General features: G+C 38.9%; 1 protein-coding gene across 1 annotated transcript in view; it reads left to right on the plus strand.

The window, feature by feature from the left end:
• The window catches only part of LOC115436593 (receptor-type tyrosine-protein phosphatase F-like), a 256047-nt gene that overhangs the window by 108440 nt on the left and 128438 nt on the right, over positions 1-19169 (plus strand). The window contains 2 exon segments of the mRNA XM_030159483.1: positions 1044-1189; positions 4191-4332. Of these exon segments, the coding sequence (XP_030015343.1) occupies positions 1044-1189; positions 4191-4332 (288 nt within the window).

Here is a 19169-nt window from a genome sequence, read left to right on the forward strand (position 1 = left end):
GAGTTTAACACTATTCTTGATGACAGATGCATGGAAGTGTAGTTTCTTTGTTTGTGGGTGACAACATTTCAAACAAATGGTGAAGCTAAGGTGAGGAATTAAACACTGACAAGCAGACAAAGGCTGACTGAGCAGCAGTAACAATGCCCTATGTGACGTTTCTCATTTTTCCCCCCTTTGTTGTAAAGAAGCTGATGCCTGTAGGTAACTGTTGATATGATGGCAAGAGGGAACTAATATCACCTTCAGCTCTGCCTCTGTTGTCCAGTTTCCTCCTCTGTTTTCCTCCACCGGCGACCAAAATCATCTACTGATATAAAATGTATAATACCTGCTGATCCACTAATCCTGTCAATTCATGTATATAATTGGTGTAAAATGCAGTTTGTCATCTTTTCATGGTCACCAGATATGACCCATATGGACGTTCAGAGGCTTCGTAGTGAATGTGTAAACACCTTATCATCTTCTACAACACTGATTTGGTTTTGAGTCTTGGATTCATCTGTACTGTTTCCTTTTATCCATTTTTCTTTTGTTCTGTTTTGTTTTGTCACTGTTTTTGTCTGTTAGGGCCTCTTGCCAGGTGATCATTGTAAATGAGAAACTGTTCTCAATTGATTTTACCTGGTAAAATAAAGTACTAATAAAGTACTAATAAATCCACCAATGAAACCCATGGAGTTGGATCATTGGCAGCTGATGGAGACACTTGTTTTTATGTTCAGTTAATGATATATTTGCAGAGAAAATCACTTTTTTTTTCATATTTGTCTGTTTTTAGTGTGATAACCCTCAACTTTAATCAGAGCTTAAGTGAACATCTATATGATCAGTAAATTAAATAGAGGAAAAAAACATGATTTTCACTGACTAAATGCAAAATACAGAGGATAATATTATAATAAATGGTGATAAATCACTTTAAAAAGGTGAAATCTAGAAGACATTTCTTTGGGAACTGCCACAAAAGTAGCAATGGTTCTTAATGGGTTAAACTGCTTTCATATATCCGTCTCATGCCTCTACTCTGTCCTCCTCAGGTTTGCCGAGTTTTGTCAAATCCCCCGAGGACCAGACAGGGATCTCGGGAGGCGTTGCGTCGTTTGTGTGCCAGGCCACCGGGGAGCCCAAACCCAGAATCACCTGGATGAAGAAAGGCAAAAAAGTCAGCTCGCAGCGCTTCGAGGTGAGCACAAACACACAAACGCACGCATGTGACATCTCAGACCCGAGACACACAAACACATGCATACAAGCAAACACACACACACACGTGATTAAATGTAACCAGTGTGGACTCCAAAATAACTCTGGAAGTTATCACATCCATGGTCACACACAGCACATACCGTCATTTGCCCTGTTATTGAGCATCACTGTACTTCTTCTTCTCACCAAGCAAGACCAGACAGGCTCCTCTTCTCTTTAATCTCTTTCCATCTTGATTTATATAGTCCGCTTCATCTCTGTCGGTCTTTTCACACCCTCATCCTTCCCCCTCCTGTTCTTCACTTCTGCCATCTCTGACCATACATCGCCTTGATGTATTCCCCCTCCCCCCTCTTTTTGAACTCATCCAAACAGAAGGAAGTGCCTGAGGTGGGAACTCGCACTGTTTTTGACCAGTGTTTCTTTTGTAAACATAATGTAGCCGTGGAAGCAGTGGTGATTATTATTTCATGGTCCTGTCGATGTTCATAGATAGCAGTTCTAAACATCACAAGTTAACGCTGCCATGTCTTGAAGAAGTTGTCATTTGATCAGACATATTCATTGTCAAAGAAGAAGAAGTGTAGTGGAGTAGAGCTGCACAATGTATCATTTGAGCATCGTCATCGCAATGTATGTGTGCGCAATAGTCACATCGCAAAGTCCTGCAATGTAGGAGGCAAATGAACTCAACGTGTTGTCATCTAACTTCAACCTGGGTACCTGACACACACTGCGCACAGCGATCCACCAATCACAATAGTTCTTAATCAGTTTACCAAAGCAGACCACGCCCCTTCACATAGACTGAGTCGCTGGTAACAACATTGAAAAATGAGTAACGAAAATGTAGACTTGGTGCCAAAAGGAAAAACATCAGTTACCTGGAATTATTTCAGCTACAAGAAGGAAGATATTGAAACATGTGCTCTGTATCGATAGTGCCTTGCACCTGTAACGAGAGGAAACACAACTAATTTGTTTGACTATTTACATCAGCACCACACAGCTATTATACCTTCCTGAGTAGTTTTTCATATGACAATATATATCGCAGGGTTAAAAAAATGGCAATGTCAGTTTTTTCCAATATTGTGCAGCCCTATAATGGAGTAGTGAAACCGTTTTTCTTCCCCCCAATAAGATGTTTAAAGATCATCAGTATCAATAGCATCAATCAACTGTGAATTACAAAATCAGAATAGAAATAGACAGTGTCAGAATGAATTTAATCACTTTGACATAGAAGGATGTTCAATAAGAAACAGGTCTGTAGGTGTGAATGCAAAATATGTACTACTGAAACTGTGACAATACAAAGATGAATTGATAACTTAACTCATAAAGATCCAGTAGTATTTTTGTGACAATTCCTGAATAAATGGTCCCCTCTATTTGATCTTTCTTAAGCAATTTATTACCATTTGTTACAATGTTATTCTCTGTATTTTGCATTTTTTCAGTATTAATCATGTATTTTCCTATATTTAATTTACTGATCATGTAGATGTTTGTTAAAGCACAGAGTAAATTCAACGGTTGTTAGATCAGAAACAAACAAAACAAAAAAAAAAAAAAAAGGAAGAAAAAGTGACGTTTTCCACAAATATATCAATAATTGAATGTAAAAACAAGTGTCTCCATCCACTGGTGTTTTACTGGTGAATAAATTTTGTAGAGGATGACAGTGTTTCCACATTCCCTCTGGAGCCTCTAAACGTCCAAATGGGTCATATCTGATGACCATGAAAAAAATGACAAACTGTATTTTACACCAATTATTTACATGTATTGATAGGATTAATGGATCAACAGGTATTAATTATTTTAGATCAGTAGATGTTTTTGGTGGCGTTAATATAGAATAATAAAGAATATTACAAAACAATATTCAAATATTTGTCCTTGTATCTTAAATGGCTTACATCTTTATGTTAAACAGTAATGTAACATACTATGTGTAAAAATACCACAGAGTAGTACTAAGTGTAATACAAAGTAATAGGTACGGATTCTGTTTTCAATATATTAACTATACTGTGTAGGATACAATGAATAAACCCAAGTAAAATGAGCTCAAACTCTTCTTAAAGAACGTGTTCACGTCACAAAATGTAAAATGAAGTACAATAAAATAAAATAAAAACATAAACTTTACTGAAAAATGCCACTTTGTTTTGTTTATTCTCACCAACCCCTGCTCGTTGGAGTCACATTGTATGTTTGCAGTTATATTATATTTAAAAATGTTTTTCTACTTTGTGCCTTGTGACACTGGGGGCCTTAAAGTGTTATAATTTCAGTTTTTCTGTATGTGCTGTGCATATGGCAAACTGACTAATAAAGTTGACTTTGACTGAAATATTTAAAGTGTTTCCAAACTAAAGTGAAATACTGAAGTAAATGTGAACTACTATTCATTTTACCTTGTAATCCTGGGAACCTGTCTGCATCATCCTCTGCCTCATCCAGCGACCTGTGTGAGTCAGAGCAGGTGTTCGCTTTTTCCGTCATCAATAATCTACTCGACAAGTGCCAACACGTTTCTCACTGGAAAAGATTTAAAGCAACGAAAACAGCTACTACTACAAGTTAGTTTTACAGAAACGTCAGATAGCGGGCACAGAGAGACGTCACATGATCTCTGCTACGTAAACAGGTGTTTTCATGAACACAAACAACAGAAAAAAATCACACTGAGAAAGGTACAACAGGCAAGAAAGAATAAAACATTTAAAGTCCAAGAAGAGTCCAAAAAAGTGGGAATGTCTGTAGTCTGAGGTCCCAGACTCAGAGTGTGGTTACCCAGGTAACACATCTAGGAGTCAAAACGACCATCACCACAGATTTCACTTACTTTACTATGCAGAAAGTAATGGCGTTTCTTTTACAATAAGCCTTTAAAAAGAAGGGACGGGGAAAAAAAGCGGCCCCTAAAATAACGTCCCCTGCTTTTTGCCTTGCTCTGTTTCTTCTAGGTGATTGAGTTTGATGACGGTTCGGGCTCCGTACTGCGGATCCAGCCGCTGCGCACACACCGAGATGAAGCTATTTACGAGTGCACAGCCACCAACAGCGCCGGTGACATCAACACCAGCGCCAAGCTCACTGTGCTTGAAGGTAAGATAAGTCCCTATTTTTGCTCTGTATCTGTTTCCACTCTTTCCTTTTACCCACCCCTCCTTCCTCCGTCTTTAAACTTTTATTCCAATAAATCCAAAAGCAAATACGAATGTTTACCTTAATAATTCATACATAAACACTCGCAAACTATGAGGATTCTTGGTATTTGGCAGTGTCATGGACAGGCAGATATATCATAATGCAAACTCGGCAAGGCGAAGGAAAAATGAATGGAATGCAGTTTTCAAAGGACGTATACAGCTTTGCAAATGTATGGCCTCAGTCCCAGTATTTCCCACTTATATATTTACAGTTAAATCTTCAGAATTCTGTTCTGTCTTTTACATCAAATCCAGTCACTGTCCTTGTCTAAATCCTCACTACAACCAAATGATTGTACTGCTTAGCACACAAGAATAAGAAGCATGTTTTTAAGGTTCATACATGCTAAAGAAATCATAACATAAATGCATAAATAGTCAAAATGAACATATACAGTGGATATTAACTGTTGGGTTTACTGTATATTTCAGGTAATATGAGCCAAAATTTTCATCTTAAATACATCTTCAATACACTTGTCTGTACACAGTTTGGTTGTTATTTTCCTTTCTGAGCAGTGTAGTTTGAAGGGAATATCTTCTGAACTAAACATGATAACACCATCTCTGTCCAGAGAACTACATGAAAACTCCTCTGTGTGGGCACATTGACAGTTTTGGAGGGTTTTCCACATCCATGGTTTTTCCTACAGTGCCTGTGGGCGAGTTTGACCTTCCTGAGCATCCATCCCCTTCTCACCCATAGAGTTAATGTATGTGATCTATTTGGACAGAGGTTGTACACCTCTCCCTCTTCAGCTTTCCATATCAGTGAGCTAGAAGCATGATTTTCCCTCTTAATTGATTGTAATTTTGTCATATGGGTGCTGGTCACAGCAGGAGATGATTTCATTAGGAACTTTGAAAAAATAAAAGGCTTCGGAGTGAGCTAGAAGGAGGATTAAGACCTTCCATAGCCGTTACACTGGCATTTAAGCAGATCCCCTCTCATCCAGCCTCCCCATCCCTCTATTTGAATCCCATCTTCCTTACACCCACCCTTCCTTTTCTCTCTGTCCATGGTGATTTGATGATATCATCGGCTGGGCTTGCGTAATCTACCCAAAGGGACTTTTTCTCCAGCTCAGATAAAGGTTTTCTTTCTACCGTTCCTTTTGCATACTAGCGTGAGGGAATGCCGTTTGCCTGCACAAACAAACAGTGCTAAAATGTCATGAAGCACAAATGAATAAGATGAGATTAATCACAGTGTTGGTGTTGGGGCTAAATGGGACACATAGTTCAGATGCTCTTGGTTAGTGAAATAAAGACAGACAACAGCCTTACTCAACACTGAGCAACTGTTCTCACCAGCAGACGTGCTTTGCATGAAGTCGTCTTCTCTCTGTGAGCCTGTGCTCAGCATTGTAGCTGCTAACCCCAGAGTCAACTACTATATATGCACATGCTGTTTGATAGAGATGCTGCATTGTTTTTTTCGTAGTAAACACATATTCAAGGCCACATTTAGCCGTAGTGGTTGTATAATCTTGTATTGACTAATCCTCTGTAGTGCAAAAATGCTGCTGTTCTTTACACTACCACTTAAGGCCCATTCATGCTCAATGTTAAAGATGCATACGTATACAGACGGAGCGTTCTGTCCATCCTCTGTGTTCATTATGTCCGTAATACTGTCCTTTCCCTGGGAGTTTGCAGTTGCGAACCCAAACTGAGAATATGGAGCAGTACCACCAGGAACCGTGGAGGCAGTTTTGACATTTGAAGAGAATAATTTCCAGAAATGGTGGAATTTTTCAAAAGCAACTGTATGTGTTAGTAAAAAAAGACCGACATATTTATTACAACTGTCCTTCTCAATATCAACATTAGTATCCACATTAGTAATATCTCTTCTGTCATCACCATGGTTATTATTGACCTTCTTCTACATCTTCTTCTTGGTTGATTGATTGACAAATGCTCATGCCAACGCAATGGACAGAAGTATGAAGGCAGTGACACTTGACACCATTTGAAATGGACATACCTATTTACGTACATAAAGCGAGCATGAATGGGCCTTTAAGTGTACGCCTCAGTCTGCCTCTCTAGGCAGAGGTGAACCACTTTAAAGCTCATTGTTTTTGTGTGAAAAACCAAAGCAATGTTGGTTCATTTATAAAAAAAGAAAAAAGAAATGGTGGACAGCTGCTCTTGACTTACAAGCTCGAGCAAGCTCCTCACTACCTGCCCACAGTGAAATGGCAGACAGCCAAAGTAAACCAGTGGCTGCTGAAGTTGAACATTTTAGGCAAAAGGGAGACACTGAGTTATTTTCAACGCAGAACTTCACTGAGAAGTTGTTTGGAATGGGAGTCGGCAGTCATTTGCCCCTACTGATGAGAGTAAAGGTATAGGCTGATGAACTATCTATATGTTAATATACATAATATAACCTATTGTCATTGTTGCTCTTATATTTATCAGTTAAGCTTATTGAAACTTCATTCAGCACATCCTGGTTGACTGTCATGGTGCACAGCTGTATAGTATATGTATATCTTGAGACAATCAGGAAACATTTCACATTATGACTTGTTTATTTTGTTTTATCACAAAGAAATTTCATTTTATTGATTTAATAGGAATTGTCGTCAGGTTTTCACTGAAATAAATAAGACTATGACAGAAATCTATGAAAGTGTTAATCAATGAATGAGGAAAAAAATGTGTAGGATAAGAGATTTTTGGGCTTTGTGTGCCTATGGAAAATCATGAATTCCCAGAAACATGAGAAAATTTGACATTTTGGTCTAAACTTGAGGACTTGAGAACAGCCAGACAACTGAGAGCATTTCGATGTGTGGCATGCAGATATTTATATATATATATATATATATATATATATATATATATATATATATATATATATATATATATTCGGACACATTCATGCATATTCATGCACACAAATGGCCTCAGTAAGATCAAACACAACGCGCCCTCAAAGAGCAGTGTTGTCAACTCGGCTCTATTTTTAGACTATTGTTTGTAGCGTAGTGATACATCAAGTTCATATCAGCAGCGCTACACAAGAAAACACTGGGGCAGCACCAAACAGACGGAGACTAATGATCCTGCTTCTTAATGGTGCAGAGGTAGCCAGAAGGCGCGAGAAGTCGGTATCCCATCAGAGTGGAGCCATGTCGAATGTCGGGTCGCAGTAAAATCTATATTGGAGTGACTGAAAACCAGTGAATATCTGTAAAATTAACTCCTGTGCAGCACTCTTTGAACGAGGTACAGAGGCACGTTCACTTGTAAAGATGCTAAAAAACAAGGAAAAGAAGACTGCAGAATAAGTTCATGAGCAAAAACTTCCTCCCTGTTCTTGGAATCAACAAGATAATCCTCCCACTCCCACTCCATACATGTGACTTGAGCTTCCACATGAAGTTGCCATAATGCAGTGAGCAGCCGCCATCTAGAGAGGCAATAGAACGGCAAATCATTATACCACTAAGTCGATCTGGATTATAGGTTTTAGCAGAGCAAAGAAAGGTCAAGCATTAATTATGATTATTTCATATACTGGCTCTTTATTTCTGTTTATGCCCATTTCTAGAAAGTATGGATTATGACAGTCCTAGTGGTGCACATGCTTCGATTGCTCTCAGAGGAAAGCTGTGTCGTGTGTAAAAGAAAATGCTAAGATTCAGAAGTGATTTACACTGTCTTTGCTTGTGGTTTGTAGCATAATTCAGTGGGTTTGTGAAGATTTTGTGTAAACACTGCCAACTTGTTATGTAACAACAGGGGAGTTTGAAAAATTCCTGCTAAGAATTTCTCACTTACGATTGTTTCAAAATGATTACTGCATATATTTTTTTCACGCTTGTAAAGTCAACATTACTGCCAGTAATTTCCTGTCTTCCATGCAGAGACTGTTTGAACTGAATAATCACTACAATGACTACACATTACTGCATACTGGCCTTATTTTTTGGAAGTCCATTCACAGAGGACCTTACTGGTGACTCACCTGAAAGAAGGACTCCCCACAATAATCTTCAAAACAAGAACATTCTTTTGGTGTTCTATCTCTCCTAACCCAAACACATACGAGTTGTGTTGTGTCTGTTGAGTCATCCCACCTGCCGAGAGACGCAAGCGCATATTTTCACACCAGCTAAAACAAGTTGGGTTTTAGCACTTTTTGCAGTCATGAGTCCCGAGTCACTCTGTAATTCTGTCACGCTGTAACAGCCCCGTTCTTTGTTAGTGGCGGTTCTCACGCCCCTGCTTATGGGGTCACACCACAGAGACTTACTGCATACAGGTCCAAAGTCAGCCTGGCTTCGTCCAATTATGTGTGTGTGTGTCTTAGCGTGACTCTGAAGTAACATCGCACTGTTTCCTCACTGGCGTTGCGAATAAAGTTGTATGTGGAAAGTTATTATTTAACCGTGGGACTATTTATAACAAAAAGAAGATACAGGGGTGGGAAGATTGAATATTAAGAACAAAAGGCGGCAACCACAGCGTGTAGCAAAGTTCTCTTGACATGCAAAATCCATTATGGTCTTATTCACTTTATTCGAACCCTCTAATAATACTTTCAGTTCTCAGTCTTTTAGCTTACCTTAACGGCAAGGGCTAATGTTCTTATAAATGAAGTATTACATAACATGTTCTGCCATTATCAAACACAACTGAATATGTTAGCATTTAGCAAGTAGCTCAAATTAATTTATGGTGTTTGACATAACATTTCCTACTTAGCAGTGTGGTGGTTTCTTCCAGTATTAGTATTAAGATTTTGTCAAGTGTTTTACAAACTTTGCTAGTACTTAATTACAGTACCCAGCCTGTTAGCAAGATGTAACTGCATTAGCTAATGTTAGCATAAATGGGTTGTATTGTATGGTCAAACAGTACTGTATATGTTAGAATTTAGCAAATAGCTCAAATTATTTGGTGGTGTTGCGGATCGCTATGTGGTTGCTTTTTCGTCAGTGCCTATAATTTTGGTTTGCTGTCGTTTCTCATTCATAGTTCGCTGTGTGTTCCAACTGTCTTATCAGTAACTTAGCATTAGCTTTGTGAGTTGTACTCCTCAATCTTCCCCCTGTCCATCCTTTTACCCAGTGATGGCTACTTAGAGTCTGTGATTGTGTCTTTTATTCCTCACTTTTCTTTGACTGTCTTACACTTTAGTTTTATGTTTCATTTATCTTTGTCTCAGTTTCTATAACTTTCTCGCTAAGTGTCCCCTTTCTCCTCTCTATATCTCACTGTGTTGAATATAGTGGACACTGTGGTGGTATGATGTTGTAGTGCAGTATGGCAAGATGACCAGAGGGAACAATGACTCATTACTTGGGTAACGATGCTCATGTTCTGACCTTGAGTACCCCTCTTGAATTGAACTGCCTCAGTAAATGTCCAGGTAAATGGTGCTTGTCTTGGTGATGTATGAAATAAACTACTGCCGGCCAGAAAAGACATCTCGGCTCACAACATCAGTCTTAAATGCACTGCGCTGCCACTTCGTCATGTCACGGCGATATTTCACATTTTCATCGCTGTTAACATTTGATGAGCATGTAAAATGTAAAATGCAATGACTCAGATCGAGAAATGAGTCAGGTGGTGTCAAAACCATGCCACTATACTCACACTGATAATAAAACTGATGAGGCTGTGCAGTGCAACGGGATAATGACTGTTTTTACAATTCGAAACTGACAGGTTTTTGCCAAAACATACCTCCAGATTCTGACAAAGCTGGCGTGAGCAACATCCTTAAAGGTACACAGTTTTAATTGGCTCGTATCAGTGAGCAGTTGGAACATTGAGAAGCCCGGGGAAAAGGCTTATCAGTAAGACTTGAAACTTAAAAATAATAATCCACATTTTTTCTTGTAGGAGAAAATCAGCAAGCTAGACTATGAGAAGATTCAATACAAACATGGAGTTGGAAGACACATATCGCTGTACAAACACGAACACTGCTTTGTTAGTTCCTTTTATGGTATAAAGGGGAAGTGGTGCAGAAAACCGTTGGCTCTTGTTTCCATAACTGTGTTGTCTTGAGTCTTATCTCTATCCTAATTTGTGCCGATATGGTTTCTACTAAATCCCCAAATATGCTGTTTTTAATCATCTCCTAATGTAAAAGGATGGGGAAAAAAAAAAAAAAAAAATCACAACCTATTCGTCCTTATTGAAGCCGAAAGAGACAGTGTGCTGATGGACAAAAGGAAAATTCTTAACAATGTAAACCTGAAACAGACAAGCTTATCTGCAAATATCCATGTGACCTGAGAAGATACTAAAACTCTGTGCTGTGCTTGAATACACCCTCTTGTCCTTTGGGAAACAGGACTCTAGAAAGGAGGAATGTTATCTAATGGTACCAGATCAAAAGCCTCCCATCATTACAGGACTCCTCCGCTGTCAGAGCATGAATTAGAAAGGTTCTGCTTCAGACCAGCTGCACACCTTTTTTGAAGTTCCCTAGCAACTCTTTTTTTTTCATTATTATTTTCTTCCCTCTTTTCCAGCATGTAATGTTGAGGAAAAATAATCTCAATTTTTGAAAAGGTCAAAAAAGAAATATTCAACAATTCAGGAAAACAGCCTCCTGCTTGGTGAAAACATGCCAAACATTAGTCTGACTGATATTTTGTAATGGTAATGGAAATCTGTCCTATGACTTCATTTTAAACCTCGCTAACTTTAAGATTGCCGTAATTATTCTGCAGAAATGAAAATGCATCTGTTTTTGAACCCAGTTTAAAGCTCTTTTAATGGAGTTTAATACAGTATCTTGGCTTTACTGTGCTGACAGTGTTTAGTGGGCCTGTGTTTGGTGTCTGTAAACAAATTACAGTCTCACCGGTTAGAAAAGGCCTTTATTTGCTTGGCATGCATTATGGTCCCTAGTGCAGAGGCAGAAAATGACTGCGACACAATGCCAGTAATAAATATCTCAGGAGCCAGGCAAGTGCGGACAACAAACCTGACTGGATAAACAGCATAGAAATCTCATTGCGCCTCTTCTCAGCAAGATAAATACACAGAAGCTATATCGGAATGATTTAATACCAAGCCCTGCTCCTCCGACAACTTAATCCTCTCCTTTCCTTTACACTATTCAAATCATCCACAATGACCAAAATAAGGTCTGTTGTGTAACTGTTATTTCCACACATTACTTTTCCACTATGTGTGATTCTCTTCTTGAATGCGGATCGGTTTCTGTAACAGAGCCACTGCTGTTTTAATAGCGGTTTTCCCTCCTGATTTTTAAGGAAGTGATCGGTCAGTTCTGCATTGTTGTCAAAAATGATGGCGGGACAGGTTTGCTTTATAGGAGGAGCTCTTATTTGTCACAGCATGCCGTAAAGGAGACAGCATTATAAACCCATGCACACACAAAAGAAGTTAAGAACAGGCGTCCGCAAACACACAGCCATCCACAGGTGTAGACACCTACTGTATTTGTGAGCTCCATTGTGACGGTCTGTGTCACAGATTTAATTTCTCCCACCATCTGCTGGCTGGAGGCCCGGCATCGTAGATCATATCCAGGCTGACAGATACAAACTGTATCTGTCTATGCATGCTTCTCCCAAGGTCTCACACAATATGGCAGGCTGGAATCACTCCGCTGGCCACCCAGTCTGCATCCTTACAGCTTCACTCCCAAGGACTCGGGCATTACAAGTAGGATGGGGAGCTCTTGGGTTTGGCCAGAATTAGACCACGTTTATTCCGACTCAAGGATAGGCTTGGACAATGAAACGTTAACAGATGTGGCTAAAGTACACGAAGGTATACAGTCTTGACTCAAGTAGGACAGATGCATCTTCTTCACTGCAGTAGAAATAAAAAAACTACATCCTATGAAACGCTTTCCCAGTGTAATAGTCAAGACACTGCAAAATCTCAATCTTACCAAGTGTATTTTTCTCATTTCTAGTCAAAATATTTCATCACACTTAAAATAAGACATAATCACCTAAAGAGTAACTTGTAATGAGATATAAGAACTTATTTTTAGACAATAATTCTTGAAAATCCAAGATAATTTTCATTTGTTCCATTGGCAGATTTTTTTTGCTTGAATAAACAAAAAAAAACAAAACAAAAAAAAAATCTTGAATTAACCAAAAAAAACAAAAAATCTGCCAATGGAACAAGTGAAAATTATCTTGGTAAGATTTCTTGAAATAAGATTTTCAAGATCTATTGTTTAAAAATAAGTTCTTGTATCTCACAAGTTACTCTGTAGGTGATTGTCTTATTTTAAGTGTGATGAGATATTTTGACTAGAAATGAGAAAAATACACTTTGTAAGATTTTGATTTTTGCAGTGTAGGAGGCATTTGATGGATATTTCTACTTCTACAATTTATAGCAAGTAAAATAATAATGACAGTAATTTACAGTGACTTCACATTGATGCCTTCTCTCAGCAATCCAGTGTCCATTTACTGCCTATTTTATTTTTCTTTATGCCATTATTTTCATTTTGTTGCATTTGTGTTTGCAATATGCACCAGTAGATATACTCGAGTATCACCTTTTTTTATTGTTTTACTGTCCCATTTGTCTCAGTTGAACTGTGTCTTCATGTTGCGACGTTACACAAGAGAGCACAATAATCAATAATCCTTCACACTTTAATCCTGCGTGTTTAAAGTAACTTGTTTTGAATCTTATTTTTTTCTTTAAATGTAAGAAGTAGAATGTACTGGTGTTTATGTAAAAAGGAAGTGAGTAAAAGGAAAAAGGTTGCCAGGAAAATAAATAAATAAAGCACACATACCTGCCAACTCTACTCAGTGTAAATACAGTAATGAGATATTTGTGTTTCATTAATTCCCACGTCTGAAGGTTGGATGATATACACTGATGACAGACACTTCTTTCTATAAATTCTAAATTAGGCCTTAATACTATCTCAACCCTCTGAATCTAATAATAAATTGTCGATGCAGAATATCACTTGACGTTTTGGATTACTTCTTCAATTGATCCCAGATTGACAATGCCCTTGATTTTTCCCTGACACACGATTACATTCGTGTTATATTTGAGACATCTGGTTGGAGTTGTCGTTGCTCTGAGGCAACATTTTATCATCTGTACCTGTCCATCAATTACTACACACTTTTGGCAAGCTGCATCAGCAACAACCGCAATGTCTGGTATGTGAGCAACTCCAGCGCCGATCATGTCTCTGCCCTTGGGGCTTTGACAAACAGACAGACAGACAGAGAGGTAGAGAGACAGGTCAGTGAGCAATAACCTGAGGAATTTAAGTAATATGTGAACTAGGTCAGCCTAAAAGATAGAGTCTTGTTGTGTTTTTCTGTTTATTCTTTTGCGCAGGTGGTGAAATCGCCCAGTTCTTTTTAGGAGTCACTTGATCATTGCTGCTTTTTGGCTCCTTCCAACCACTTTGTAATTTGTCAAAAGCGTGTAATTTGCCATTCAAACCTCTGAAACACATCTGCGGTCTGTCCTAATGAGTCGAGAGCGGATTTACATTTCTCTAATTTCAAAACTTCAACCACTTTTGGGGTAAAATTTAACACCCCGAACAGAACACTAATGCTCTGAAATAGTGTATTTATCCTATTTTCAACAGTGTTTTAGAGAAACCAGAGCGTTCCCCTCTCTTCCAAATGACACATTTTCTCCAAGTAGAGTATCTGGGGTAACAGCGTGTTAAAATGTAGATGGAATCCCTCTCATCACCGCCATCTAATTCACCGATTATATCAGTGTAAGTGTTTTTGAAAGGTATCAAAACCTCCCGTTAAATGTGAAATACCTCCAGACGTTGGAAGCAATAATGTGAACACCTGTACGGTAAAATCCAATCCGGTACGACAGCCCTATAATAAAGCTTGTATAATAAAATAAAATGTTGCGTCTGGTTGCTGTCATGCATTTATTTAGAACAGAGCTCAGTAACTGCTTCCAACATGAGGTTATGGCCGCCGCTGATCGTCAGGACATATTGACGTATCTGGACACCGTCTCTGGGAAGATATCGGAGATGTGACAAGATGTGCACATTGGTTAATATCTGCGTATTGTCAGGAACAGACAGGCATATGCACAAATTGACATCCGCTATTAAATATCTGCTTCAAACAGCTGCAACAGCCTTTCATTATTCAATTACAGATTTTACTCAAGACTTGTTTGTGCGAGCGTGACCAATGTGATTATCAATAGTGTTTTGTCATGCGTGAATTCAGACTGACACACTGCCTCCTCCATTAGAGTCCTCCTCAGAGCTGAGAGAGCTATGAGGTCATCTTTTGTCTCTTTTTTTTTTTTTTTTTTAAGTACATTTGGTTCATCTCTTCGACCTTTGATGATTGTTCCAGACTGTCTGACCCGAACTTGAGGCTAAGTTTTTTTTACTGAACTCTTTTCCTGCGAACTGTGGAGACCTGAGATCTGACACTTCAGTATTTTTCAGTCTAAATAATCTTATTGAATATAAACAAAAAAGATGGCAATGGAAACAGTCACTCAGAAATGTGCAGCTGAGTCAAATTGATATTTGAAGGGTCAAAAGCAAGTCAATCACTTCCTTATACCTCAGCGCTCGGAGCACATCTGCAGTGTAATTTGGTAGCAAATCAGTTTGTTCATTGCTTCATGCTATTATTCTTTCTTTGGTTCAAATGTTTTACGTTCAACCTGGATTTAACTTCAGTCTCAGTGCTATACTGTATTCATCTCATTCAGTATGGTTAATACAGAATTGCTCCCAATAAATTACATTTTTTGCCCATGGCATGAGAAACAATAATAATATACAAACAGGTGACAAATTAAAGGAAAAGTCTGATAGGAGTGGTGTGTCTAGCCTTCACAGTGATCAGAATTCATCCCAGCTGAACACCTGTGGATTTTGGACAAGCCCATTAGACAGCTTTCTCTGTCACCACCGCCATCAAAACACCAAATAATGTAATAATGTTCATGAGCTTTTGTATTTTTTTTTCCAAAAACAATGCATAATTAAGCTAATGTTGTTGAGCATGTTTTTAAATGACAAGTGTAAGTTCTTATTTCAAGAATATTTGTCTGTCTGTCCGTCCGTTCATGAATGTATATACACACATTCACACGCACATAATTAAGCTGCACATGTTGAGGCTTTGTATATATAGAGCCTCAACATATACCAGCTAACATTGAGATAGATTTAACCAGTAACAAGCTAATAGTGTTTTGCACAGTATACCAGCAAAGGAACAATACTATGAGACCATTTGTACATATGGTGTAGACCTTGAAGTGCTGAAGATTTATTTTATGAATTGTTCACAACTGCTCATATTTAGTTTAGTAAAAATGACAGAAGTGACAGCGAAAGTTGCTGTTATCTGCATGTTGTGAAAAATGTGGAAACTCCAACTAGAATCTATTTCGTTGGTTTATTTTCTGACATATACTTTACATCCTGTGGCCTCCATAATGAACTGGGTAAATTAGTTAACATAACACCTAGGTTCTGTACCTCTGTGGGGTATGAGCAGAGTCTACACTATGGCTTTGCAGGCCAATGAGTCAACAGCTATCCAGGCCCTGACCAGTCATGGATGGATGGGCCGGCAGCACGTCAGGGGGGTTCTAATACCTACACTCAATGAGCTGGCTAATGGGAGTCCTTTAAACCTGACCCCTTTTCCTCACACATTTACACACCGAGCCCTCCTGGCTTACCCCGCCGGGCCAACGGAGGCCAGGGGAGAATGGCTCGACTCACTGACAGCCTTACAGCGCGGCCTTAAGCCTGACATTTTTCTCATGTGTAAGAGGCATAGCCCCATTCTCTCTAAGCCGCTCAGTTGTGTTTTTCAAGGTTGGACTTGATCGGCCTGCTTATGGCTGTCAAAGGCACGGCTGATTTTGCATGCGCTGCAGCTGCATCAATATTTTGAACCTGTTTTGCAAGAGGAAGGTTGGCTGAACAGACTACATGCAAAGGTTCAGATCTGCCCTATTTAACACTCAGTGTCAGGGAATGTTCACACCTGGTTGTTTACTGACTCTTATGGGTTTTATTAAGAAAGTAAGAGGAATAGTCTTAAGTTTTCTGTTCATCTAATTAGTACATGTAAATGTGTGGTAAATTGGAAACAAATATTCAGAAAATCTACAAAACAAAGTGCACATTTTCACACATTTCCATCCACTGTCATTAGTCATTAATTTTGTTTCACGGAGATCAGCAATAGGTACATATTAGTAAGTGGCATATTTTACATGTCTAGCTAAATCTGAAACAGTAAGGACTAGTTATCAAGCTTCTGTTCAATGTTTGAATCATCATTAGCTTCATGGGAACAAAAAACTAAAAGTGGATTTTTATACTTTGCCAGTTCGATGTAATATTTCATACCAGTATCAATAACATAGTACCTAAGCTGTTGATTGAGCTGAATGATGTTTATGACCCAGGATTTCACCCATTTGTCCCAAAAAACCTGAAGCTATCATTTGTTTGTTTTTTCTCTGAACCACATGTAGACATGATGTTTCCCTCTCATACAGTGCTGCTTCAAACTCTACCACCGTTTGTAAAAGTGCACAATTCTTTTTTTGCAGCTCTTCATACACTGTTTTGTTGCCATTTTCCATTTATAATGTGGCATTTGAGTTTGTTTTTTGTCTTTGTTCAAGGAATGTTGTTCTACTCACTGATCCACACATGCACTCACACATTCAATTAGAATTTGTCATCACCATTTCTTTCCTGTGTCTGTTGTTAGTGTACTTATTTGTATTTACCTGTTATTGATGCATCGATTTTTCCACCTCTCCCAAGGATTTGAGTTTCTTGATTAGGTTCTTCTCATAGCTTCTTCTTTAAGAGACATCTTTGCAATTGCAACTGCAGTTTCTTATGTTATGTTATTACCAGTGTGTGTACATTCAGCTCTATAAATGACCTTGCTGTGAGTATGAAATACTACCAGCTGTAAAGCAATTTGTGGTCGAAGGTCATGTTTCGACCTTTTCATCGCAGTCATGTTTGTCTGCGTTGATGAAATTAATGTGTGTCAAAGAGAACACTTAACAGGTTGCACCAGAATAGGACTTTTCCCCCCCTTTTCTAAATGGCCAGCACTTCTGCATACCCCTACATAATCAAAGTTGAGACAGTCGACACCGAGTCACAGACTGTGTATTATTCATTATCTCTGACTGAGAGAGAAGTAAAGGCTGTCACTGGAGCCCAGTCAGTGAGGATTTAATTAACAGAACCTGCCACATTCCACTACAGCCACTGCCTTTCTCAGAACTCATAAAAGCCATCGCTATCTACCGTAATTACACTAAACATGTCACAATAAAGCTCTGCCGATGATTAATTTGAGTTGTGGAGAGGATCAATTAATTAATTTATTTGCAAACCGCTGCACTGCTTCCTTTTGTAGACCCATTTCATTAACCGTCACGCTTCCTGATTTTTGGTCCTGTCCTTTTTTTTTTTTTCCTTTTTCCATGACACCTGGAGGAATATCCTGTCTTATTAGCCACATCGCATTACCACAGATATTTACCATGAGCCCTGAGGTTTTTCCATCTCAGAGGCAGTTACATTAAAATGAGTAGTAAACCACAAACCGTGTACTCCGTAATACCATAATCTCAAGGGTCTTCAATCAAACTCCTGTTAGTAGGACCACAAGGCAAGAAGTCGAGCTGTAATCTCAAAATGAAAGCCTACAGCTGTGCTACTCATATAGCGTAGTTAATGGAGGATGTGATTCTGTGCAGCAGTGCTTGTCCCACAAGGTGACTCGGTCAGCACAACCATGTGAATTCAGAAGACCACCCTTGGGTTGTAGTAATGGGTCGAAGGCCACGGTTATGTACTAACTGGTGCACTGCAGCATAAATAACAGGCGCGGGGCATCTGGCAGGGCTGTAGATCATACTGACGACAGTGGAAGTATGATATCAGATAGGAGAAAGAGGGAGAAGAAGAGATAAATAGGAAAGTGGAGAGAGGGAGATGATAAAAACCGAGGTAGGGGAGGAAGGAAATGAGGGAGTTGGGGGGGAATTGGATGACTGTTATTGATTATCTGCCTGTAGGCGAGGAAGTAAGGCCAAATGTTCTGCTCAGCCAGACAAAAAAGTGTATTATTTCAAAGGTCATGGCATGCATTACAGTCTTTTTATTCCAAGTGCACTTGTATAAACACAAGAATAACAGCGCCGTGATTCGACCGCTTCCATGTAGCGCCCGGTGTATTAACAGCCACATTAACAGTGTTTTTGTTATGACTGTGTTTTTGTGATGGTCTGTTGCGTGCAGGTGTGCCTGTGTGTGCCGATCACATGCCCTCAGCACTGTTTTGTTTGATGCGCTTACTTATCTCCATGGCAACTGCCATAACACCTGGTCCAGGAGATAGCGTGCCAGAGACAACAGGCTTGACAAGATATTCAGATGTATTTCAAAGTACATTTCAATGCACATTGTATGTTTGCATTCATTTCCCTGCTGCCAGGTCCAAACTGTAGTAAACAGACTTATCTGCCAGATAAAAAAAAGCAAAAAAAAACAAAACCTGTTGTGTTATCACCGACCACATCACTGTTCACTGTTTCATTCCCTTCTCTGAAGAGATTTTACCCCCCCTCCACCCCACTTTGCATCTCCCACTCTTTGTTTTTCATTCCCTCCCTCCTTCCTCCTCTTCCATAGAGATTTTCACTATTTTCATGTCATTACAA

This window comes from Sphaeramia orbicularis, chromosome 17 (assembly GCF_902148855.1).
Source record: "Sphaeramia orbicularis chromosome 17, fSphaOr1.1, whole genome shotgun sequence".
NCBI classification, from domain to species: domain Eukaryota; kingdom Metazoa; phylum Chordata; class Actinopteri; order Kurtiformes; family Apogonidae; genus Sphaeramia; species Sphaeramia orbicularis.